We start from the raw sequence: 25,861 nt of genomic DNA, 5'->3' as shown, positions 1-25,861 counted from the left end.
ATTATGGTTTAGAATTTTTTTTTTGTGATGACATTTCATGCAATCCTTATATCGTAATAGAATTATGGTTTAGTTTTTTTTGTTGTGATGACGTTTCATGAAATCCTTATATCATAACAGAATTATGGTTTCAAACTTTTTTTTTTGTGATGACATTTCATGCAATCCTTATATCAGTATTAGCAACTAGCAAAAAAAAAAAAAAAAAAAAAACAGACTTTTGGGTTCCAGAAAAAAAGTCCTGCTGACAGACGAGTAAAAATTTTTCGTTCTACGTAGTTGTTTAGATAAAGCTTTGAAATACAGGTACACACAGAGACAATGAGCGCATACAATGCCAGACAATGTGACCTTTACATAATACTAGAAAAAAATCAGCTGTACATTCTGCTCAGTGGGTGCATAAAAAAAAAAAGTCAGCGTAACTTTCAATGTATGCAAAATAGGATATACTGTATATAAAGGGGAGCTTTTCCCGTACTGACTGCAGCTCATAGATTGTAAACGAGGAAACATCCAACATCCATCCAAACATGGGAAAGGTAAGCCACAGCTTTTGACATATCACCTAGCAATTCTCCAAAGGTTAAATTATACATATTATTATTATTTTGTTTTAATTTTTTTAAACAGTTCTTAACTCCTAAGTGCTAATTTTATTGAACCATCACAATTAGAGATGAGCGAATTATTCAAAAATTCGATTCGGCTGATTCGCCGAATTTGCGGGAGAAATTTGATTCGATGCGAATTTATTCGCCGCGAATTTAACTTATTTAAAGGGTTTCTAGGCTTCAGAGAGCCTTTATATTAGTGCAGAACACTGTACCTTTAATTTAAATGCCCTTGGAGTCTGCTGGGGAAGAGAAATAATACTGTCAGTCAGTATGACATGCAGATGAGTGCCGTCGATCTTAGAATCACCGCACACTTCACTCATTTGGGCAGTCACGGGGCACGACGAAGAAGAAGAAGAAGAAGAATGAAAAGAAGAATGAAAAGAAGAAGAAGAAGAATGAAAAGAAGAATGAAAAGAAGAAGAATGAAAAGAAGAAGAAGAATGAAAAGAAGAAGAAGAAGAATGAAAAGAAGAAGAAAAAGAATGAAAAGAAGAATGAGAAGAAGAATGAAAAGAAGAATGAAAAGAAGAATGAGGAGAATGAAAAGAAGAAGAATGAAAAGAAGAAGAATGAAAAGAAGAAGAAGAAGAATGAAAAGAAGAATGAAATGAAGAAGAAGAAGAATGAAAAGAAGAAGAAGAAGAATGAAACGAAGAATGAAAAGAATGAAAAGAAGAATGAGAAGAAGAATGAAAAGAAGAATTAAAAGAAGAATGAGAAGAATGAAAAGAAGAATGAAAAGAAGAATTAAAAGAAGAATGAGAAGAATGAAAAGAAGAATGAAAAGAAGAAGAAGAAGAAGAATGAAAAGAAGAAGAATGAAAAGAAGAAGAAGAAGAATGAAAAGAAGAAGAAGAAGAATGAAAAGAAGAATGAAAAGAAGAAGAATGAAAAGAAGAATGAAAAGAAGAAGAAGAAGAATGAAAAGAAGAAGAAGAATGAAAAGAAGAAGAAGAAGAATGAAAAGAAGAAGAATGAAAAGAAGAATGAAAAGAAGAAGAAGAAGAATGAAAGGAAGAAGAAGAAGAATGAAAAGAAGAATGAAAAGAAGAAGAAGAAGAATGAAAAGAAGAAGAAGAAGAAGAATGAAAAGAAGAAGAAGAAGAATGAAAAGAAGAATGAAATGAAGAAGAAGAAGAATGAAAAGAAGAAGAAGAAGAATGAAACGAAGAATAAAAAGAAGAATGAAAAGAATGAAAAGAAGAATGAGAAGAAGAATGAAAAGAAGAATTAAAAGAAGAATGAGAAGAATGAAAAGAAGAATGAAAAGAAGAAGAAGAAGAATGAAAAGAAGAAGAATGAAAAGAAGAATGAAAAGAAGAAGAAGAAGAAGAATGAAAAGAAGAAGAAGAAGAATGAAAAGAAGAAGAAGAAGAATGAAAAGAAGAATGAAAAGAAGAAGAAGAAGAATGAAAAGAAGAAGAAGAAGAATGAAAAGAAGAATGAAAAGAAGAAGAATGAAAAGAAGAAGAAGAAGAATGAAAAGAAGAATGAAAAGAAGAAGAAGAATGAAAAGAAGAAGAAGAATGAAAAGAAGAAGAATTCCTGTACAGCAAAAAGTGTATCTGCAGAGAGCTCCGCTATTTCTGACAGTTCTCTGACAGTTCATTTACAGCGGTTGAAACATTGTATCTATTTATTTTCGAATAAAAACATCTGTATCCTAAATGGAAACAAATAGATACAATGTTTCAACCGCTGTAAATGAACTGTCAGAGAACTGTCAGAGAACTGTCAGAAATAGCGGAGCTCTCTGCAGTGACACTTTTGCCGGCTGATCGGGGAAAATTCGATTCGTGCATCCGAAGTTTGCTAAAATTCGGATTCGATGCGAATCGAATTTTTCCTAATATTCGAAACGAATTCCACTTCGCCAAGTTCGATTCGCTCATCTCTAATCACAATCACAATTCACTTGGTTAAAGTCACATTTGAAAAAGTTTATTTTTGATTTGACCAGTGCTTGTTAAAAAAAAAAAAAAAAAGTTTTGTTGAAAATAACAATTATACAATTTATTTAATAAATTGTCCCATGTGAAAAATTACACCACGATGATGTTTCCATTTTAAAACATGGCAGTATCACTCTGTTAATTAGAATATAACTTTAGAACTTTTCCTTCACTTAGGATAACAAATAAAACATTGAGTGATTTTTTTTTTTTTCGGGGGTAGGGGGGGATTTGAAATGCAATCTATATATACAATGAAATTAAAATTAAAAGTTTATTTTTTTTTGGGGGGGGAGCAGTGCTAGATTTTTTTTAAATATTTTCATTGTAAAAAATATTACTATATTATAGTATATTCTAATAAACTGTATTACTCTGTTAATTAGAATAGAACTTTAGAACTTTTTTTTCACTTAAGATAACAAATAAAACGTAGAGTGGTCTTTTTTTTTTTTTTGGCGGGGGGGGGTAATTTGTTATGGAATCTATAGATACAGTGACATAAAATTTAAAGAGTGTTTTGATTTGGGGGGCAGTGCTAGTTTTTTTTTTATATTTTCATTGTGAATTAAAAAATATTACTATAATATAGTATACTCTAATATTATATAGTTTATAATCTAATAAACGTTATCTATCTGTTAATTAGAATATAACTTTAGAACTTTTTATTCACTTAGGATAACAAATAAACCATTGAGTGACATTTTTTTTGGTTTTTATTTTTTTTCGGGGGGGGGGGGGGGATCTGTTATGGAATCTATAGATACAATTAATTAAAAATTAAAAGAAAATGTATTCTTTTGGCTGGAGCAGTGCTAGTTTTTTTTAAAATATTGTCATTGTAAATTAAAAAATATTACTATAATATATTATATTCTAATATATAGTTTATAATCTAATAAACTTTATCACTCTGTTTATTATAATATAACTTTAGAACTTTTTCTTCACTTTGGATAACAAATAAACCATAGAGTGATCTTCTTTTTTTTTGGGGGGGGGGGAGGGGTAATTTGTTATGGAATCTATAGATACAGTGACATAAAAATTAAGAGTTTTTTTTTTGAGGGGGGGCAGTGCTAGTTTTTTTTTTATATTTTCATTGTGAATTAAAAAATATTACTATAATATAGTATAATATCACTCTGTTAATTAAAATATAACTTTAGAACTTTCTCTTCACTTAGGATAACAAATAAAACATTGAGTGTTTTTGTTTTTTTTTGGGGGGGGGATTGTTATGCAATCTATATATACAATGAAATAAAAATTAAAAGAATGTTTATTTTTCTGGGGGGAGTAGTGCTAGTTTTTTTTTAAATATTTTCATTGTAAATTAAAAAATATTACTATAATATGGTATATTCTAATATTATAGACTTTATATTCTAATAAACATTATCACTCTGTTTATTAGAATGTAACTTTAGAACCTTTTCTTCACTTAGGATGGCAAATAAAACATTGAGTGACTTTTTTTTTTGGGGGGGGGGGAGGGGGGTAATTTGTTATGGAATCTATAGATACAATGACATAAAAATTAAAAGAGTGTATTTTTTAGGGGGCAGTGCTAGTTTTTTTTATATTTTCATTTTAAATTAAAATGAGGGGGGGATCTGTTATGGAATCTATAGCTACAATGAGATAAATTTTTTTAAAAAGTTTATTCTTTTGCCTGGAGCAGTGCTAGTTTTTTTTTAAATGTTGTCATTGTAAATTAAAAATATTACTATAATATAGTATATTCTAATATTATATATTTTATATTCTAATAAACTTTGTAACTCTGTTTATTAGAATGTAACTTTAGAACTTTTTCTTCACTTAGGATAACAAATAAAACATAGGAGGGCCTTGCTCATGGAGCTTACAATCTAGGAAGGGGGAGGTGATAGCTGCGAGGGATGATCTGGTGGAGGTAACAAAGTACAGTTCTTAGGTGGAGGTGGGGTAGGCTTCCGTGAACAAATGATTTTTCAGAGATCGCTTAAAGACAGACAGGGTGGCTGCTTACCAAACATACTGGGGTAGGGAGTTCCAGAGGATGGTAGAGGTTCTTGAGAAGTCCTGGAGGTGAGCGTGGGAGGAGGTAAGAAGGGATTTTGCAGAGCGGAATATATGGGAGTAGCAGAGCAGAATATTTGGGTGATATCTGCAGGTGAGGTTTGTGATATAGCTGGGGATGGCCTTGTATGTTGTGGTTACCCACATGGAAGAAAATATATTTGAAATACTACAATTTTGTCCATATTCAATATATTTAAAAATATATATATTAAAAAATATATATATATATATATATATATATATATATATATATATATATATACATACTGCATGTTGAAATGCATTTTTATTACAAATTATATGAAAAATATTTTTAAAAATACATTTCAAATATACTGTATGTCTTTCAAATACAAATCTGCATTTTTGGAACGCATTTACAAATATATGTAAAAATATCTGTTAAAATGACTTATTTATATGTTAAAAAAAATCTGAAGAATATATTTAAAATATATATATATATATATATATATATATATTTAAAAAAATATATTTTTTAAATATATTCTTCAGATTTTTTGCAATATTGTTTTGCAAAAAGTCCTACAGACACAGCTGATCATGTGATGTGGTAAAAGGCCAATCACGGCGGCCTTTTATCACGTGATCAGCCGTGTCCAATGACAGATATCAGTTAAATGCAGTTGCTGGTTCTCGGCTGCACTTTCCTCACGCTGTCACAGTGTGAGGAAAGTACTGCCAATAACCGGCAATTGTCAGAGGAGGGATCGGCACCGATGATCAGTGCCCAGCAGTGCCGCCCACCTGTGTCCAGCAGTGCCACCCATCAGTGCTGCCCAGCAGTACCAACCATCAGTGCCCAGCAGTGCCGCCAGTCAATGCCCAGCAGTGCCAACAGTCAGTGCTGTCAGTCAGTGTCATCCATCAGTGCCTCCTATCAGTGCCCATCAGTGCCGCCTATCAGTGCCCACCATTGTTGCATATCAGTACCAGCTCATCAGTGCCGCCTATCAGTGCTGCCTATCAGTGCCCATCATTGTTGCATATCAGTGCCAGCTCATCAGTTCCTCCTATCAGTGCCCATCAGTGCCCACCATTGTTGCATATCAGTGCCAGCTCATCAGTGCCACCTATCAGTGCTGCCTATCAGTGCCCATCAGTACCGCCCATCAATGCCCACCATTGTTGCATATCAGTGCCAGCTCATCAGTGCCGCCTATCAGTGCTGCCTATCAGTGCCCATCATTGTTGCATATCAGTGCCAGCTCATCAGTGCCTCCTATCAGTGCCCATCAGTGCCCACCATTGTTGAATATCAGTGCCAGCTCATCAGTGCCACCTATCAGTGCTGCCTATCAGTGCCCATCAGCGCCGCCTATCAGTGCCCATTGCGCTGCCTATCTGTGCAGCCTCATCAACGCCCCCCTAATCCTTTCCTGAGCCCCCTCCAAACCAGCAATGTTCACAAGAGCTTCTGCTGTAAGGGGACACTCCCTCCTCATTGGCTGGAGACAGAAGCGGAAGCCATTGGCCATTTACAATGAGGGGAGAGTGGGGACTGTGTGTGTCTTGCGGATGCATTGAGCAGTGGCTCGGGGACGCAGCAGTACCCCCAGCGCAAGAGATGTTCTCCAGGAGCACTGATCGAGGGGGAGGAGCCAGGAGCGCCAGTGGGGACCCAAAAAGAAGAAGATCGGGGATGCGCTGTGAAAATCCTCTGCGCAGAGCAGGTAAGTAGGACATATTTGACAGAAGCTTTAGCATCGCTTTAGCCCAGGTTCACATACATGCGATGCGGCATATCGTATGTGATTCGCACAGGAACCGCACAGGAACAGCACAGGAAACACACAGGAACCACACAAGAACTGCACAGGAACAGCACAGGAAACACACAGGAATCGCACAGGAACCACACAGGAACAGCACAGGAAACACACAGGAATCGCACAGGAACCGCACAGGAACAGCACAGGAAACACACAGGAATCGCACAGGAACCGCACAGGAACAGCACAGGAAACACACAGGAACCACACAGGAACTGCACAGGAACAGCACAGGAAACACACAGGAATCGCACAGGAATCGCACAGGAACTACACAGGAACAGCACAGGAAACACACAGGAATCGCACAGGAACCGCACAGGAACAGCACAGGAAACACACAGGAACCACACAGGAACCGCACAGGAACAGCACAGGAAACACACAGGAAACACACAGGAACCGCACAGGAACAGCACAGGAAACACACAGGAACCACACAGGAATTGCACAGGAACTGCACAGGAACCACACAGGAACCGCACAGGAACCTCACAGGAACCACACAGGAACTGCACAGGAACCACACAGGAACCGCACAGGAACCGCACAGGAACCACACAGGAACTGCACAGGAACCACACAGGAACCGCACAGGAACCGCACAGGAACTGCACAGGAACCACACAGGAACCGCACAGGAACTGCACAGGAACCCACAGGAACTGCACCGCATTCCTCTGCCAATCACATGCGATATGTGTGCAGTGCGATCGGAGACGTACATTTTGTATGGCTCTCATCACACCGCACCCGCACCAAAAACATGCAGGACCCTTTTTTTGGTCTGCACTAGAATCAGATCGCACATATGCGATCCCATTCTGCACAATGCACCACGTTTTGCGGACCGATTTCGGGGTGTTGTTAACTTAACATACACACCCGCATCGGTTCCCATAAACAGGGTGCGATTCTGATTCACACAGAAAATGCTGCAAATTCCACACCGCATCAGTGCGAACCCGGGCTCAGAAACCGTACTATTTATTTATTTTTTTTATCGATCACCTTCTACGAGGACATAGATTGACCAGCAAGCTGAAGTCATTTACTGGACAGGATAACCACATTTTCCAATTTTTACTCAACAGATCATCTTCTACGAGGACAGGAATTTCCAGGGTCGCTCCTACGAGTGTCACTCCGAATGTCCCGACCTGTCCTCGTATTTCAGACGCTGCAACTCCATCCGTGTGGAGAGCGGGAACTGGATCTTGTATGAGCGCCCCAACTACAGAGGACACCAGTACTTCCTCCATAGAGGAGACTATCCTGACTTCCAGCAATGGATGGGCTACAACGACTCCATCAGGTCTTGTCGTCTGAGTCCCCAGGTAAGGACGTACAGAAGGAAATGCATATTTGCTCCCCTGCTGATGTTGAATGTTTGCCCCTCACAAAGAAATGATCGGTCTAACAATGGAATGTTCGGTGTATTGTAACACTGAGAGACAGAATACAACAACAAATTCAGCAGAAATGCGTCTAACAGATGATGACTGATCTGCATGTTCATGAGGGAAATAAGTATTTGATCCCCTATCATTCAGCAGGATTTCTGGCTACCAGGTGTCTTTCATACAGGTAACAAGCTGAGATTAGAAGCAGTCTCTTAAAGGGAGTGATGCTAATCTCATTTTGTGACCTGTATAAAAGACACCTGTCCACAGGATCAATCAAACCATCAGATTCCAAACTCTCCACCACGGCAAAGACCAAAGAGCTGTCCAAGGATGTCAGGGACAATATTGTAGACCTACACAAGGCTGGACTGGGCTACCAAACTATCGCCAAGCAGCTTGGTGAGAAGGTGACAACAGTTGGTGCAATCATTCACAAATGGAAGAAACACAAAACAAGTGTCAGTCTCCCTAGGTCTGGTGCACCATGCAATATCTCACCTCGTGGAGTGTCAATGATCATGAGAACAGTGAGAAATCATCCCAAAACTACACGTGAGGATCTTGTCAATGATCTCCAGGCAGCTGGGACCGCAGTCACCAAGAAAACAATTAGTAACACACTACGCCGACAAGGACTGAAATCCTGCAGTGCCCACAAGGTCCCTCTGCTCAAGAAAGCACATGTCCAGGCCCGTCTGAAGTCTGCCACTGAACATCTGAATGATGCCAAGGAGGACTGGTGGGAAGTGTTGTGGTCAGATGAGACCAAAATCCAGCTCTTTGGCATCAACTCAACTCACCGTGTTTGGAGGAGGAGGAATGCTGCCTATGACCCCAAGAACACCATCCCAACTGTGAAACATGGTGGTGGACACATTCTGCTTTGGGGGTGTTTATCTGCTAAGGGGACAGGACAACTGCACCGCATCAAAGGGACAATGGACGGGGTAATGTACCATCAAATCTTGGGTGAGAACCTTCTTCCCTCAGCCAGGGCATTGAAAATGGGTCGTGGATGGGTGTTCCAGCATGACAATGACTCAAAACACATGGCCAAGGCAACAAAGGAGTGGCTCAAGAAGAAGCACATTCAGGTCCTGGAGTGGTCTAGCCAGTCTCCAGACCTTAATCCGATTGAAAATCTGTGGAGGGAGCTGAAAGTTCAAATTGACAAACGTCAGCCACCAAACCTTAATGACTTAGAGAGGATCTGCCAAGAGGAGTGGGCCAAAATCCCTCCTGAGATGTCTGCAAACCTGGTGGCCAACTACAGAAAATGTCTGCCCTCTGTGATTGCCAACAAGGGATTTGCCACCAAGTACTAAGTCATGTTTTGTGAAGGGGATCAAATCCTTATTTCCCTCATGAACATGCAGATCAGTCATCATTTGTTAGAAATGCATTTCTGCTGAATTTGTTGTTGTATTCTGTCTCTCAGTGTTACAATACACCGAACATTTGATTTTTAGACCGATCATTTCTTTGTGAGTGGGCAAACGTTCAAAATCAGCAGAGGAGCAAATATGCATTTCCTTCACTGTACTTACACAGTAGGCTCTACATAACAGTCATCCTACCAGCATGCAATATTTGGGAACTGAAACATCAAGGACAAATTCACTTTCATGGTGGGTACACATGAACTGGCAAAAATTTGCTACATGGGTGGAACTCTCCAAAGCTCTCCCAAAATACATAGCAGGTCAATGAAAGGTTATTTGCTTGCATTTCAAACTGTACCATTTGTTTTTATTATTTAGCACATCCTGCAGCAAGAATGGAAAAAAAAAGGTGGAGCCCCCTCCAAATTCTGCCCAAAGAGCCCCCCAAAATGCATAATAGATTCTTTGAGTCTGGTATTGGCTTTAAGGGCTACTCCATGCCAAAAAAAATGAGAGTGGTTCCCCTACAAATCTATACCAGACCCTTTATCCAAGCATGCAGCCTGGCTGGCAAGGCTCACAATTTTCATTCATCATCAATAATGTCCTCCAGTGATGTAGATCCACACCAGTCATGATGCCTAATACCCGCTGAAAACAACAAAAAAAACATCTAAAAAACACATAGTCCGTTCTCTTCAATCCAGCCAAATGACAGGGAGAGTGGATGACTGCAGTTACATGGAAGGGGGTGAGGTCTCCAGAGTGATGCCAATGACCATGTATGGACATGACCAATATTCAGTGACTTCAAGGGATCTTTGTGATAGCCATTGACTTTATATGTTCAGATTTTTTTTTTAATCAAAGGACTTGAAAGGCTGCATATTTATTTTTATTTACACTTTATATTTTTTGTGAATGAGTAGGGGTACTATGTGCCTCTTACTCATTCACATGGTGGGGCGGGGAATCAGTAACTTTAGAAGACCTGTAATTGTTAATGGTGGCTTCCAAATTCCGATAAGCCACCTGCCCATAGACCCCCACAACTACTAGGGTTGTGGGGAAGAGGTCCTTGTTTTAGGTAAAATGGGTCAAGGTGCTGTGCCAGGGAGGATCCTCCCTGGCAAGGCACTACCCCATGTTGAGGGCATGTGTGTACACAAAAGGGGCGGAGAAGTTAGTGACATAATTGACCTAGTATGGACGTCATCAGTGTAGTGTATAAAAATCATGACTTCTATGGAGTTGAGCTTGGGGCCCAACAAGATAGTTTAACCCCTTTGCTCCAGGCGCCTCCCGGCCCTTTAAGAGTTTTAGAGGCCGGGAGGTGGGCGGGGTTTTAGGGTCATGTGACCGCCGTGATTCGCTGTCACGGCGGTCACATGATCGGAAAAGGTCCCAATCGCAAGGGGAGATTGGGACCTTTCCGTGAGTCACGTGCTCTCAGCACATATGTATTTTCTAATAGCACGCAAATATGTGGCCGCTCGGCATCAAAGCCCAGACACCGAGAGGCCGCATACTTGCACATGCGCGGCATCTAGGGGTTAAGCAAACAGGTTGTGTTGAGAAGAAACTGAAGGAATTAAAAAGTCCTCCAACTGAATCAGTGTGTAGCACAGTCTAGCCTGCTTAAAACAGAAGGTATTCATTTTTCTCACATATTTTTTTTTTCTCTTTTACTATCAAGAAATTAAAGAGAAAATTTGATAAGCCTATAGACAGGGGCGTATTTACCACAAGGCAAACAAGGCATTTGCCTAGGGCGGAATCTTTCAGGGGGGCAGTGGCATTTTTCAGGGGGGCAGCGCCGCCCCCTTAAAGAGGGGGTGGAAGAAGAGACACACACAGCATGGGGACCAGGTGGGATCTGAGAGAGGTTGTGGGCTGCTTGATGGTGTATGCTTCTCTCTTTTTGGGGTGGGGGGAGTTGCCAGTGTATGGGGGCGGTAGTAGTGAAAGGCTCTCTAGGGTGGGGGAAGGAGGGGTGTGGGGTGTTGTTGGTCAATGTCAGGCACCCTTCCTGGGGGAGGGTGGTGTTGGTCAATGTCAGGGTGTCAGGAATGGACTCACCATTAGTGGTGGGACTCATCTGCCGTGTGGGCAGTACCAGGGCTGGCCAGCGGGTGCTCTCAGCAACCAGAAGCTCACTCCTGCAGTCAGCCGTCACCTGAGGCTGATTGCAGAAGGTGTATTTAAGGAATGGCCAGACCTGCAGTCAGTGCCTTGGTGTATGTTTCCCATGAGCCCCAGTACCTGCATCCTGTCTGCTTCCTGCCTGATCCTGACTCTGCTTTGATCCTGACTCTGAACGAACTCTGCCTGTCCTGACCTTGGCTATTTCTGACCACTCTTCCGCTCGCTCCTGGTACCCTGTTTGCCCATTTGCTACCAACCCGGCCTGCCCGACTACGTTTGATTTGTATATATGGTTATCTGTTGGAGGTTGGGTTGTATGCGCTGTGTTATGTTTACCTTGCACTGCGTTTGTGTTGCTTAGTCTTTAATAAATTGTCTTGTTTACACTATACCTGAAGCCTGCATTTCCCTGTGTCAGTCCACACATCTCTGGTCATACCCAGAGCCCTGACACAGGGTCTCTTCATGGAGGAAATTATTTTTGTGTTGCCTAGGGCAGCACGAAACCTAAATACACCACTGCCTATAGATAAAGCAGAAACCCTATTAAAGGATCCTTGGCACGTGTTTCCCTGAATAAATTCTGATCTTAATTTGTATTACAGCATGAAGGTTCCTTCAGAATCAGGATTTACGAGAGAGAAGACTTCCGAGGTCAGATGATGGAGTTCACTGAGGATTGTTCTCATGTCTACGAGAGGTTCCGCTACCATGACATTCATTCTTGCCACGTCCATGACGGCTACTGGATGTTCTATGAGGAGCCCAACTTCAGAGGACGTCAGTATTACCTGAAACCTGGAGAGTACAAGAGATATAGCGACTGGGGAGCCACAAGCCCCAGAGTTGGGTCCTTCAGACGAGTGCACTACTTCCAATAAACTACATCTGTGTCCAGACAAATGCTGAAACAACTAACTGTGACAATAAAGTAACATGAAACAAAACCTATGCTGCCTCTTTTTTTTCAGAGTTAGGCTTTTTTCTGTAATGGAAAACATTTTCTATAATATGCAAAACAAAACCCAAAAAGTAGAATTTAGGAGAATGTGCAGTGAAGACCATGAAGGCCAAATAGACCTTTCATTAACCTACATGAATTAATTCCTTACATGCCATGTAATATGGCAACAGCAACAGTTTTTTTTTTACAAAGAAAACTCCACCTTTGTAATGGAAGCGGACCCCGACTGCGCTAGGGTATTTCCGTTAGACTCCCGCTTCCCTGTTCGAACACCGACCACGGACCCCACCGCTGACCAAGCAGGAAAAAGCAGCACCATACTCTTCTTAAGACAGGAAGTCAACTGCTTTGTTTTAACACAAACACAAGCAGGGGCGGACTGACCATTTGGAAACTCGGGCACTGCCCGAGGGCCCGGAGTCAGTAGGGGGCCCCATGAGATGCCCCTGGTACCTTTTTCATAGGCTTTTTTGAGTTTGGGCAAGAACACAGGGGCCCCATGATCCCCTATTGCCCGGGGGCCCCATGAGTTGTCAGTCCGCCCCTGAACACAAGATATATACACAGGGCGGGGAAATACAACCAGTAACAGGAAACACATCAGCAGGCCGTCCCATCAGGGGGAAGGGCTGCCGGAAACCCCCCCCACCAAACCAAGACACACAATAGAACAATAGGATACACCACCCACTTGGCAGTACAATACAGGAACACATACATCCCATAATAGTTTGCTGGCAAGCAAGACACAATAGAACAGTGGGATGCAGCACCTGGCAGTGAACAATGAACAACCCCCTACCCCACCTATACATGTCTACACAATATTAGGACAGATCACCCTGCACTCCTAACAGGCACAGGGTGCCTTACACATAAGAGGGATTTAGGGAGCTGAGACAGGGGTCTCCCCACCTCTCCAAAGGAGGCTGTGTTCCATCGGCCCCCCACCCAAAGTCACTCCCGTCACAACCTTTTTATCATTTAAAAGCCTCCCTCGATCTCCATTCAAGTAACTTTGTCTGGACTGAGATGATGTCATCATTCTGCTGCAGGAAGGAGGAAGCATTTCTTCAGTCCTTTCCCACAGTTATCAGACTGCAACGTTGCAACTTTGTAGCCAGCTGCTACAAACTAACCTGTGAACACATCCAGGGGCATATTTACCACAAGGCAAACAAGGCATTTGCCTAGGGTGGCATTTTTCAGGGGGGCAGCACCGCTCCCCTGGAAGAAGGGACAGAAGAAAAGACACATGCGGCTTTGGAACCAGGTGGGATCTAAGAGAGGCTGCAGGCTGCTTGACTCTCCTTCCCGGGGATGTTCACAGCTGTGAAGGTGAGTGTCTTTCTCTCTCTTGCTGGGAAGGGAGTGGCTGGTGTATGGGGGTGATGGTAATGGAAGGCTCTCTCGGGTTTGGGGGGGAGGCAGGGGTGTTGTTGGTCAATGACAGGGAGGGGACGAATTTTGTGTTGCCTAGGGCAGCACAAAACCTTAATACACCATTGAACACAGCCAAGAACTGCACAGGCACCAGGATTTACATGACTTTGTCCTCCCTGAGCCGGCATCTGAGCCCAGGAAGTAGAGGGTGACCCTGGATGATGCCTGAACAAAGATGTTTCCGTACTTCTGGAGAAAAGCCGATGAAGGCGTTGTCATGGGGGAGTACTATGATCTCTGTGAGAGGTAATAAATACCTGGATGTGTTACATCCAAACATTACCCAGTAGGCATGTGGAAGAAAATATAGACTTGAGGTTACATATTGTACCTTTTCAAGTGAACCTCTGCTTAGCTCAAAGACACCAAAGCAACAGGGACACTTTATTACCACTCCCCCCCCCCCAGCTCCACATACCTTCTCTTCACTCATCAAGTGCTTGGAGAAAAGGAGGAACATTATATTTAAGCTTAGGTGGCTCCAGTAAGAGCTTACACATGGCTCCAGTAAGAGCTTACACAGGGCATAGGGCTCTCCCCGGAGACTGACGGGCCCATCTCTCTGTCTCTCTCACTGCATTGATCTACAATTGGCCTATCTTGCTGTCAGAGGTAATACCTGCTAATGTAAGGGGTGCAGGGGCGGACTGACCATTTATAAACTCGGGCACTGGCCAAGGGCCCGGGGTCAGTAGGGGGCCCCATGAGATGCCCCTGGTACCTTTTTCATAGGCTTTTTTGAGTTTGGGCAAGGACACAGGGGCCCCATGATCCCCTATTGCCCAGGGGCCCCATGAGTTGTCAGTCCGCTCCTGAAGGGGTGTATTTGTAAACCCCCTCCCCCAAAGACAAACTGCAGCGCTTTCCATTCTGTTAACCCCTTCACGCCTAAGGGTAAAACAAATCTAAATGCCTAAGCACAATTTTGCAATTTTGACCTGTGTTATTAAAACCGTCCATATCATCACAACTACTTTGTACATCCGGGTGGATTATACATTGATTTTTTCAGGACAAATTGGACTTTCATTTGGTGATAAATGGTAATGGATATCTCCTGATTTTTTTTTATTTTCAAAGGAAAACTGGCCCAAAATAGTAAAAAAAAATTTTTTTTTTTATTTAGCTGTGTGTTTCTTGTTACGACCATAACCTACCACCAAAGAATAACCCAAAATAAATTCTCCAGCTCTTGACGATCGCAGCGATACCATAGATGTGTATTTTATTTGTTGTTTGTACCCGTAGTACGGCCCAGAAACAATAGTGCGCATTTTGTTTTTGTCTTTTTTTTTACCTACAACACACTGACACTGATACCAAGTTTTTTTTAAATCCTGACCTTTGACCCTGACCTTTGACCCTGACCTTGACCCAAACACTAACCCTGGCACTGAACTAGATCAAACCTTGATCTAGGTATTTTTTCTTTATTTTTTATTTTATTTTTTAATATGTATTTATCTTTTTGTTTTTTTCTTTTTTTTACACATAATTTTTTCCCTCTATGCCAGGAGTTAGAGAGATACAATGAATTTCTCTCCTCCATTCATAGAGAGAAAAAAAAACAAGGGGGCCGGGCTGTACAGTGACTGATCACTGTGATAGCCTATCAGAGGCTATCATAGCGATCATGTGACCTGGAATCAAGGGTCCTGGGTCCCGATCGTTAGAACGGGACCCAGGGCTCTCAGTGACACCATGGTCTTCGTACTGGGAGCACGCCACACAGCGCGCTCCCAGCCAGGGGCGCACTGACAACTCATGGTGGTGGTGACACCCTCTCCAACGATCCCCGCAGAAAGGATCGGATCTGCGGATTGAGCATAATGGATCGGACTGCGATACATTATGCTCAATCCACAGATCCGATCCATCCTGCGGGGATTGTCGGCTTTCTTAACAACTTACCTTTTCTTGGAGCGGGTCCTGTGTAGCGGCAAGATGTGTCTCCCATGTAGATGTCCCCCCTGAAGCAACTGCGTATGTCCCGGTTTCAGGCACGATCAATCGATGATAGCAGTAGTTCTATCATTGATTGATCGTGCCTGAAACCAGGACATGCGCAGTTGCTTCAGGGGGACACAGGGGTGGACTGACAACTCATGGGGCCCCCGGGCAATAGGGGATCATGGGGCCCCTGTGTCCTTGCCCACACTCAAAGCACACCCAAAAAAGCCTATAAAAGGTACCAGGGGCATTTCATGGGGCCCCCTACTGACTCCGGGCCCTTGGGCAGTGCCCGAGTGCTTGAATGGTCAGTCCGCCCCTGCTCCCAGCAAGACAGGTGCGCAAATATGCGGCCCCATGGAAAAAAGCCCAGTTCCGTGAGGCCGCATATTTGTGTTACGTCGGCGTCAAGGGGTTAAGCTGCATGTAAATTCATTATGTGCAAATGGGGGCAACACTTAATGCGATTAGGCTATTTTCTCCAAACCAAATGATATTTTTTTTTCATATAGGTGCAAGTGAATCAGGAAAATATCACATTATGGCCACTAGACTTTGCTGATAATAATAGTAAATATGTAATTATTTCCTGTAATCATCAATTCCATCTACTGGCCAAAAAATGGTATTTTCCTAATTCATTCTATTGGGTAAGAAGAATGACATTCAACCCGGAGAGAGAGAGTAGCCTAATAACACTTCCTCTTGTCTGTGCAGAGTGCAGAGCTGTGGGAGGGATCCAGCAGGCTCTACCCGCTACAGGCTACCTGCAAAAACGACATTAAGGGGCGGAGACAAGACCAGTCACTCTGCACAAGGAGAGCGACCAGCAGTGAGCGGTCTTTAGTACAGGAGCTCCTGCATAGAGGCAACGTTTCACACTGGATTACTGCACAGATCTGGAAGAGCTACAAAAAGCTCACCAAGAATCAAGAAAGAACACACAACAAATGTATTTAGATAATATTTGCTTATTCTGAAATTATATATAAGAAAGGTTTATCAAAAATGATCAAAAAGATCCACTGTTCCAGTTCTCTGGCTCTGAGTTGAGTTTTGTGGATATGATTACACAGGATGAGACAGTCATCATAACTCCATTCCCAGCAGGACTGTAGCAATAAACAGGTGTGGTCAGTAAATTCCCCTTGGTTTTCTCAGACAAGTCCTTGGTGTCCATCCATCAAAAGGTCAGTCAGTGTTAAGGGTCTGTATCTATGGGCTTTTGTAAGTGCAGGTCAGACGGAGGACAACTGCAGGTCAGAAGAAGGACAACTTCAGGTCAGAAGAAGGTCAACTGCAAGTAAGGAGGACAACTGCAGATTAGAAGAAGGTCAACTGCAGGTAAGAAGGACAACTGCAGGTTAGAAGAAGGTCAACTGCAGATAAAAAAGAGGACAATTGCAGACCAGAAGAAGGTCAGCTTCAGTTAAGAAGGAGGTCAACTCTAGTTCAGAAGAAGGTCAACTGTAGGTAAGGAGGAGAACAACTGCAGGTTAGAAGAAGGTCAACTGCAGATAAAAAAGACCAGAAGAAGGTCAGCTTCAGTTAAGCTTCAGTTAAGAAGGAGGTCAACTCTAGTTCAGAAGACGGTCAACTCTAGGTAAGGAGGAGAACAACTGCAGGTTAGAAGAAGGTCAACTGCAGATAAAAAAGAGGACAACTGCAGACCAGAAGAAGTTCAGCTTCAGTTAAGAAGGAGGTCAACTCCAGTTCAGAAGAAGGTCAACTGCAGGTAAGGAGCACAACTGCAGGTTAGAAGAAGGTCAACTGCAGATAAAAAGGAGGACAACTGCAGATCAGAAGAAGATCAGCTTCAGTAAAGAAGGAGGTCAACTGTAGTTCAGAAGAAGGTCAACTGCAGGTAAGAAGGAGGATAACCGCAGGTTAGAAGGAGGACAACTGCAGGTAAGAAGAAGGTCAACTGCAGGTCAGAAGGAGGACAACTGCAGGTGAGGAGAACAACTGCAGGTTAGAAGAAGGCCAACTGCAGATAAAAAAAAGAGGACAACTGCACATCAGAAGATGGTCAGCTTCAGTAAAGAAGGAGGTCAACTCCAGTTCAGAAGAAGGTCAACTGCAGGTAAGAAGAAGAACAACCACAGGTCAGAAGGAGGACAACCGCAGGTTAGAAGGAGGACAACTGCAGGTAAGAAGAAGGTCATCTGCAGGTCAGAAGGAGGACAACTGCAGGTCAGAAGAAGGTCAACTGCAAGTCAAAAGAAGGACAGCTTTGGGTTAAATGCACCAGAACATAAATCCTTCATCTCAACTTGGTGTCACACTGATGCCATAGACAAAAGCCCAAAGCCCGCTAATAAACATTCTGTTCAGCTAGCAGCTGATACTGTTAAATGACCTCTCTAAGTTCTCAGAAGGCATATTTTAGTTTTATATCAAAGCTGCATAAAAATGTATTTATATCAGTCCCAACACTGTCACACTGGCAATGGGTCGGATTCATGGCTCCCTGAACTCACAACTCCTCAGTCTTGTGGGCTGAATCAACCTCTGGCAGACTTAAAAAAAATGTTGCCCAACATTTAGTCATTAACATGTATATCAGGACAAAATAAATACATAAAAAACACATGCACTGCAACTATGACCGTAATGTCCTGTTTGGGGGCTCAACACACCCAGCACTTTCGTGGACTGAGTGGTGTCAGCCCTGCCCGGTTTCACCAGAAAGGAAGTGAGGGAAAACATAATTTACTAATATCTGATTGCGGGTGCTAAAAAGTGGTGTGATTGACAACGAAGGTCCTTGAGTTGAGGTTGAAAAGCTTTAGGCCAGTGATTCCAACCCTATTGGGACCAGGGCTCAGTAAATTCTTCCATAACCTTCCATGGCCAAACAATAGTTAATATGCACATAATAAAAGTATGAGAATACAAAATATGTATTGAAATTCTGGAAGGCTCTGGATGGGGCTTTGTGTCATGGTGGGGGATAGGACTCTGCAGTAGGCTTAGTGGCCCTGTAAGGGATGAAGTTTCTGGAGAATGCTGGGGTCTCTCTAGGAGGCTTGGGGCTTTGCAGATACACTATGGGAGAATGGAGGTCACTGAGGGGGCTAGGGTGCAATCTGGGACACTGTTGGAGTTCGGAGCCACAATGGGGGACTAGAGGTACTTCAGCAGGTGAGAGGGCACTACAGTGGACTGGAGGGGAAGCTGTGGGAGGTTGGGTAGCACTGTGAGGGATGAGGGATGTCAGGTCAGGGAGCCTAGGGACACTGTGGGAGGTTGAGGGGCACTGTAGCCCTCTATTTGAGATTGAGTAGCACTGTGAAGATGGTGGCAAGTTAGCTGGATTGAGGGCACAGAGAGTGCAGGGGCACTGTGGGGGACTAGAGAACACTTTTGGGGGCTGGGGTGCACTGTGGGAAACTGTTCAGCAAGCTATTGGACACTTCAGGGGTCTGGAGGACACTGTAGAAGGTTGTGAGGTCTATGGGCTCTCAGGGGGTTGGGAGGCACTGTGTGAGGTTGAAGGGCACTCTATGGTAGGCTGAGTGGCACTATGAGGACTGGGATGTTCTGTGGTAGGTTAGGAGATCTGCAGCTAACTTGAGGCTCGGAAGGAGGGAGACTGTGGCCTGGAAGCAGGTCATGGCCTGGTGGTTGAGAACCATTGTGTAAGGCATAATTGTGTGCTTTTCTGTTTTTGCATGTGTTTGATGTGCCGGTGACAGGGGCAAACTGACAACTCATGGGGCCCCTGTGTCCTCGCCCACACTCAAACCACACCCAAAAAAGCCTATGAAAGGTACCAGGGGCATCTCATGGGGCCCCCTACTGACCCCAGGCCCTCGGGAAATGCCCGAGTGGTCGAATGATCAGTCCGCCCCTGGCTGGTGGACATTCCCTACTTTGATGTTGCCTCTCAGCTGAAATTGTATGAAATTCTTACAAAATAGTCATGTTCATAAGTAGAGGCAGCTTTTCCTATAAATGAAAAGATTTGGGTCTGGGAAGCTTCTTGGATTGTGAAATGCAGAAGCTACTGTACACTTTTAGAACTGAGACACAATCTGCTGTGAGAGAATTATGGGAGCTGCAGGATTAGCATCATAGCCAGGCAACTAGCATTCTGAAAAAGAGAAGGAAGGAAAGACAAGTTACTTATTCTCTTTAAATAAATGAAATTTCACAAAGGTGATTTTTTATGAATTGTCCAGCAGATGTCAATGTTGTCCAGATATCGCATACCAAATCTATCTTCAGTTTCTAATGCAATAACACCAAAAAAGAAAAAATAAAGTGGAAGTCCAGGCTAAACCTAATCTAATCTTAAATCTGCTCCCACCCCACTTCTATCTCCTGTATTATCTATCCTGTAGAAGGAAGATGTTGACACTTACCTATTCTCAGAGTGCTCCGGTCCAGTTATGAGATCGGCTCCCAGTGCCAGCTTCAGGGGAGAGGAGGGACAGCGGTCAATGGATGAACCACTGAACGGATAGTCGGCGCCGGGGTAAATGTCAACTGGCAATATCCTTTATTGAATTGACAAGAAACAGCTGGTGAGTTTCTGCCATCAGGCCTTAATCATGGCATCAGTCATGATTAAGGCCTGAAAGCCGAAACACAATGGCTGTTTCACAGCTGTTTCATGTCATTTCAAAAAAGGATATTGCCATTTGATGGTTACTCCAGTGCTGACTATCCCTCCAGTGGTCCAAAACATGTAAATATCAAATGGCAACATCCTTTATTGAATTGACATGAAACAGCTGACGTGTTTCGGCTATCAGCCATGATTAAGGCCTGAAAGCCAAAACATGTTGGCTGTTTACAGCTGTTTCATGTCATTTCAGAAAAGGATATTGCCATTTGATGGTTACTCCAGTGCTGACTATCCCTCCAGTAGCCCAAAACATGTAAATGTCAAATGGCAATATCCTTTATTGAACTGACATAAACAGCTGGCATGTTTTGGCCATCAAGCCTTAATCATGGCATCAGTCATGATTAAGGCCTGAAAGCCGAAACACGTTGGCTGTTTTACAGCTGTTTCATGTCATTTCAGAAAAGGATATTGCCACTTGATGGTTACTCCAGTGCTGACTATCCCTCCAGTGGCCCAAAACATGTAAATGTCAAATGGCAATATCCTTTATTGAACTGACATGAAACAGCTGGCGTGTTTCGGCCATCAGGCCTTAATCATGGCATCAGTCATGATTAAGGCCTGAAAGCCGAAACACGTTGGCTGTTTTACAGCTGTTTCATGTCATTTCAGAAAAGGATATTGCCATTGGATGGTTACTCCAGTGGTGACTATCCCTCCAGTGGCCCAAAACATGTAAATGTCAAATGGCAATATCCTTTATTGAACTGACATGAAACAGCTGGCGTGTTTCGGCCATCAGGCCTTAATCATGGCATCAGTCATGATTAAGACCTGAAAGCCGAAACATGTTGGCTGTTTTACAGCTGTTTCATGTCATTGCAGAAAAGGATATTGCCATTTGATGGTTACTCCAGTGCTGACTATCCCTCCAGTAGACCAAAACATGTAAATGTAAAATGGCAATATCCTTTATTGAACTGACATGAAACAGCTGGCGTGTTTCGGCCATCAGGCCTTAATCATGGCATCTGTCATGATTAAGGCCTGAAAGCCGAAACACAATGGCTGTTTTACAGCTGTTTCATGTCATTTCAGAAAAGGATATTGCCATTTGATGGTTACTCCTGTGCTGACTATCCCTCCAGTGGCCCAAAACATGTAAATGTCAAATGGCAATATCCTTTGTTGAATTGACATGAAACAGCTGTGTGTTGCAGCCATCAGGCCTTAATCATGGCATCAGTCATGATTAAGGCCTGAGAGCCTTTTAGCATTTGACAGTGTTTTGTTGCGTTTTCCCGCGTTTGCATTTTTTTACCAGAAATTTTTTTGGGGGGGGGGTTAAAAAAAAGTCCAAAAATGCTGTTTTTGTGTTTTTCAGTGTTAGAGCATTTTTACAGCTAAAAAACTCCTCTAGAACCCCACTAGTTCTGGGATTTTTTTCCAGCCAAAAAATGTTGACTCCAGTCTGTGTGTATGGACACTGTGGATAACATGCTGGGGGGTTTACTGGCTGTAGGAAAAAAAGTCAAACGCCTAAAACAGCCGCTGTAAAAACATCCAATTGTTATTCAGTAAATTTCTATAATAAATAACAAATGTGTGTGTTTTATCTCACATTGTTTTTTTTTTTTTTTTTTTTTGCAGTATTTACCTCACATTTTTTAGTTTGACGAATTGACTCTTTTATTAGCTCATGCGATAATTTATGCAAATGAGCCACGTGACCGTGTTATCGCATGCGGTAACTTTTAGTGAATTGACCCATTAGTCTTAAATAAATGAAATATCAACGTGCTTTTTTTTTTTTTGCTTTTTTTTTTTGTTTTTTTTTATTAATTGGCCAACAGATGTCAGTGTTGTACAGATACATTGTATGACCAAAAACATACAGAAAGTGAAAATTGGTTTATTATTAAATTTAAATCACACCATTAAATTAAATTTAAGGTTAAAAATTGTCATTTAACCCTTTCACTGCCAGAGTTGTTTTTGCGCCTTTTGCACGCGTGCTTAAAAAAATATATTTTAGGTCTGAAGGTTGGTTAAACACCTCTGAAATAATAAATATTTTCTGAAAACAGACACACTGGAGAGTAACATAGAGATAGTTCCAATGTTGATGTGAGTGCATTGCTCAGCATAAATGACTCCACCCCTTTTGAAAAGTAAGATTATAATCAATATCTCAGTGGATACAAGAACAAATTCCATGTTTTTTGACAAAACTGAGTTTTTTGGAACATTTGTTTGGCTGATTACATGGAAGTACGCTTCATAATGTAACTTAGATTACAAAATCTTCAGTTTTACACAAATTAGTTGGTGCAAAACTGAACACACCCACAACAAAGACTCCTCCATTGAGTATTTTGTATGACCTCCATGATTTGTAAGGACTGCACTGAGTCTTCTAGGCATGGAATGAACAAGTTGGCAACATATTGTAACATCGATCTTTTTCAATTCTTCAAGAATGACCTTTTTTAGAGCCTGGATGCTGGATGGAGAGCGATGCTCAACTTGTCTCTTCAGAATCCCCCATAGGTGTTGGATTGGGTTCAGATCAGGAGACAGACTTGGCCACTGGATCACTTTCCCCCGGTTCTTCTTCAGAAATGCAACAGTGGCTTTAGATGTGTGTTTTGGATCATCGTCATGCTGGAAAAGTGCACGACGACCGAGGACACGGAGTGATGGGAGCATCTTCTTTTTCAATCTGTACATCTGTGAACTCATGATACCATCAATGAAATGCAGCTCCCCGACACCAGCAGCACTCATGCAGCCCCACAGAAGGACACCACCACCATCATGTTTCACAGTTGGCACCATGCATTTTTCTTTGTACTCCTCACCTTTGCAACGCCATACATTTTTGAAGCCATCAGTTCCATAAACATTTATCTTGGTCTCATCACTCCAGAGCCCCAGTAGTCATCTTCTTCTTCAGCATGGGTCCTGGCAAATTCTAGGCCGGCTTTTTTGTGCATGGGCTTTAGGAGAGGCTTCCTTCGTAGACGACACCCAGGCATGCCATTCCTCTGCAGTGTACGCCGTATTGTGTCACGGGAAACAATCACCCTAGTTCAGCTCTCTACTTCGTTAGCTAACTGCAGTGAACTTGCATGGTGATTTTCTTCAACCCTTCTCATCAGAAGATGCTCCTATCGGGGTGTTAACCTCTGTGAACAACCTGGATGTTTCTGTGAGATGGTTGCAGTTCCATCTTTGTTACATTTTTTGCATCACTTTTGCTACAGTATTCTGACTGATAAGTAAAGCTTTGCTGATCTTCTTGTAGCCTTCACCTTTCTTGTGTCAAGAAATGATTTTATTTCTCAGGCCCTGTGACCTTTCTCTTCCATGTGGTGCCATTGCTGACAGCATGAAATGGGAGGAGTTTTCTTTGTTAAGTAACGCCCTTTTATAGTCACCTGTCTGCTGGACACCTGTTTAATGAATAATTAGACTCACCCGGAGTTGAATTCTTGTTAATTAGGATTTTGTTGTCTAAAATGTAGCTTTGCTCCTGAGACTATCATTGGGCTGTATTCATTTTTGCAACATGATCTTGGATGGATTTGTTGGGAAAAATACTTTTTTTTTGTTTGTGCAAATTACCAAAAATCTGCAATCAATGGCCGGCATTTGTGGGAGGATTTTGTAGTATAGCGTCCCATAGAAAATGTGGATTCTGAAAGGAAAGGAAAGGTTTTCTGACAAATCTGTTGGGAACTCATTTTTGCTGAGTACTGTATATGTAAAGCACTGTGCAAATTGTCAGAATCAGGGGCGGACTGACCATTTGGAAACTCGGGCACTGCCTGAGAGCACGGGGTCAGTAGGGGGCCCCATGAGATGCCCCTGGTACCTTTTTCATAGGCTTTTTTGAGTTTGGACAAGGACACAGGGGCCCCATGATCCCCTATTGCCCGGGGGCCCCATGAGTTGTCAGTCCGCCCCTGATATATATATATATATATATATATATATATATATATATATTTCAGGGCACAATAATATATTACCTTTAAAAAAAGAAAAAAAGATGGAGGTTGCGTCAATAAAATACAGTAGATACCAAACATGTCAAGGCTGCATGCTCCTCTAAAATGGCAGCAAGCTTCAGGACCCCAAATTTTCCATAGGAGACTCTTTAAAAGCTCGTACAGGTCAACAATTTAGAAAATAATAATAATGGACCTGGAATTGTGGCTCTCACTCCAAAATATGGCTGTGATGCTTGGCTCAGAGCTGCGCATGCTCAGTTTGGTTCCAGAGCTGGCTGAGACCATCCAAGTGCCTGCTAGAGTGTGTCTGGGCGGCGCAGGCAGGTCTGGCCGAGGCAGTGCCTGAGCATGAAGGTAAAAAATCTTCTGTGTGCTGATCCCCCCACAACCCCCCTCTTGACCCAGCAACCTTGGCTGTCCCAGGATTTCCTTGTTCTCATTGGCTTAGAGTCAGCGATCCAATGAGAAATGAGCAGCGGCTCTATGTGTCTTATGGATGTATAGAGCAAGTACACAAAAGTGCCCCCAAGTTACTTTCTGTAACTTGCTATTAGTAGCTCTGGTCAAGGGGGAAGAGCCAGGAGTGCCAGAAACTTTAGCTGTCCTAGGATTCCTTCTTCTCATTGGCTTAGAGGCAATGATTCAGTGAGAAGAGAGCAGCGGCTCTATGTGTCATTAATGTATAGAGCCAGGCTCGTTAGCGAGTACGCACCAGTGCCCCATAGAAAGCAACTTGCTATTAGTAGCACTGGTCAAAGGAGAAGAGCCAGGAGCTCCAGCAACCTTGGATGTCCCAGGATTGCTTCTTCTTATTGACTTAGAGTCAGTGAGCCAATGAGAAAAGAGCAGCGGCTCTATGCGTCTTATGGATGTATAGAGCCAGGCTCATGAGCGAGTACGCACCAGTGCCCCCATAGAAAGCAACTTGCTATTAGTAGCACTGGTCAAGGGGGAAGAGCCAGTAGTTGCCAGCAACCTTGGGAAGAGCCAGGAGCGCCAGCAACCTTGGCTGTCCCAGGATTCCTTCTTCTTATTGGCTTAGAGCCAAGGAGCCAATGAGAATAGAGCAGTGGCTTTATGTGTCTTATGGATGTATAGAGCCAGGCTCATGAGCGAGTACGCACCAGTGCCCCCATAGAAAGCAACTTGCTATTAGTAGCACTGGTCAAGGGGGAAGAGCCAGTAGTTGCCAGAAACCTTGGGAAGAGCCAGGAGCTCCAGCAACCTTGGCTGTCCTGGGATTCTTCTTCTCATTGGCTTAGAGCCAGCGAGCCAATGAGAATAGAGCAGTGCCTTTATGTGTCTTATGGATGTATAGAGCCAGGCTCATGAGCGAGTACGCACCAGTGCCCCCATAGAAAGCAACTTGCTATTAGTAGCACTGGTCAAAGGGAAAGAGCCAGAAGCCAGGAGAGGTCAGTAATTTAGAAAATATTAATAATGGGCCTGGAATTATTGCTCTCATGCCAATATGCGCAATCGACACAGGCGTTCCCAATGTATGTGTTTGTATGTGGGGGTTATGGGGAGGGGACCAATTTTTT

The 25,861-nt window shown here is 42.8% G+C and overlaps 1 protein-coding gene across 1 annotated transcript; it reads left to right on the top strand.

The window, feature by feature from the left end:
- The first annotated feature begins 451 nt into the window (after positions 1–451).
- Positions 452–12,315, top strand: LOC149444986 (gamma-crystallin-3-like). The gene is made up of 3 exons (XM_089654327.1): positions 452–542; positions 7,530–7,772; positions 11,974–12,315. Exons 1-3 carry the CDS (start codon positions 534–536, stop codon positions 12,247–12,249), a joined length of 528 nt encoding a protein of 175 aa, XP_089510453.1. The 5' UTR covers positions 452–533; the 3' UTR covers positions 12,250–12,315.
- Positions 12,316–25,861: the final 13,546 nt, after the last annotated feature.

This window comes from Staurois parvus, unplaced genomic scaffold, assembly GCF_062004578.1.
Source record: "Staurois parvus isolate SC_StPar_1 unplaced genomic scaffold, SC_StPar_1.0 ptg000756l, whole genome shotgun sequence".
NCBI classification, from domain to species: domain Eukaryota; kingdom Metazoa; phylum Chordata; class Amphibia; order Anura; family Ranidae; genus Staurois; species Staurois parvus.
Note: the sequence above shows the minus strand (reverse complement) of the source record. Positions and strands in the feature narration are given on the sequence as shown.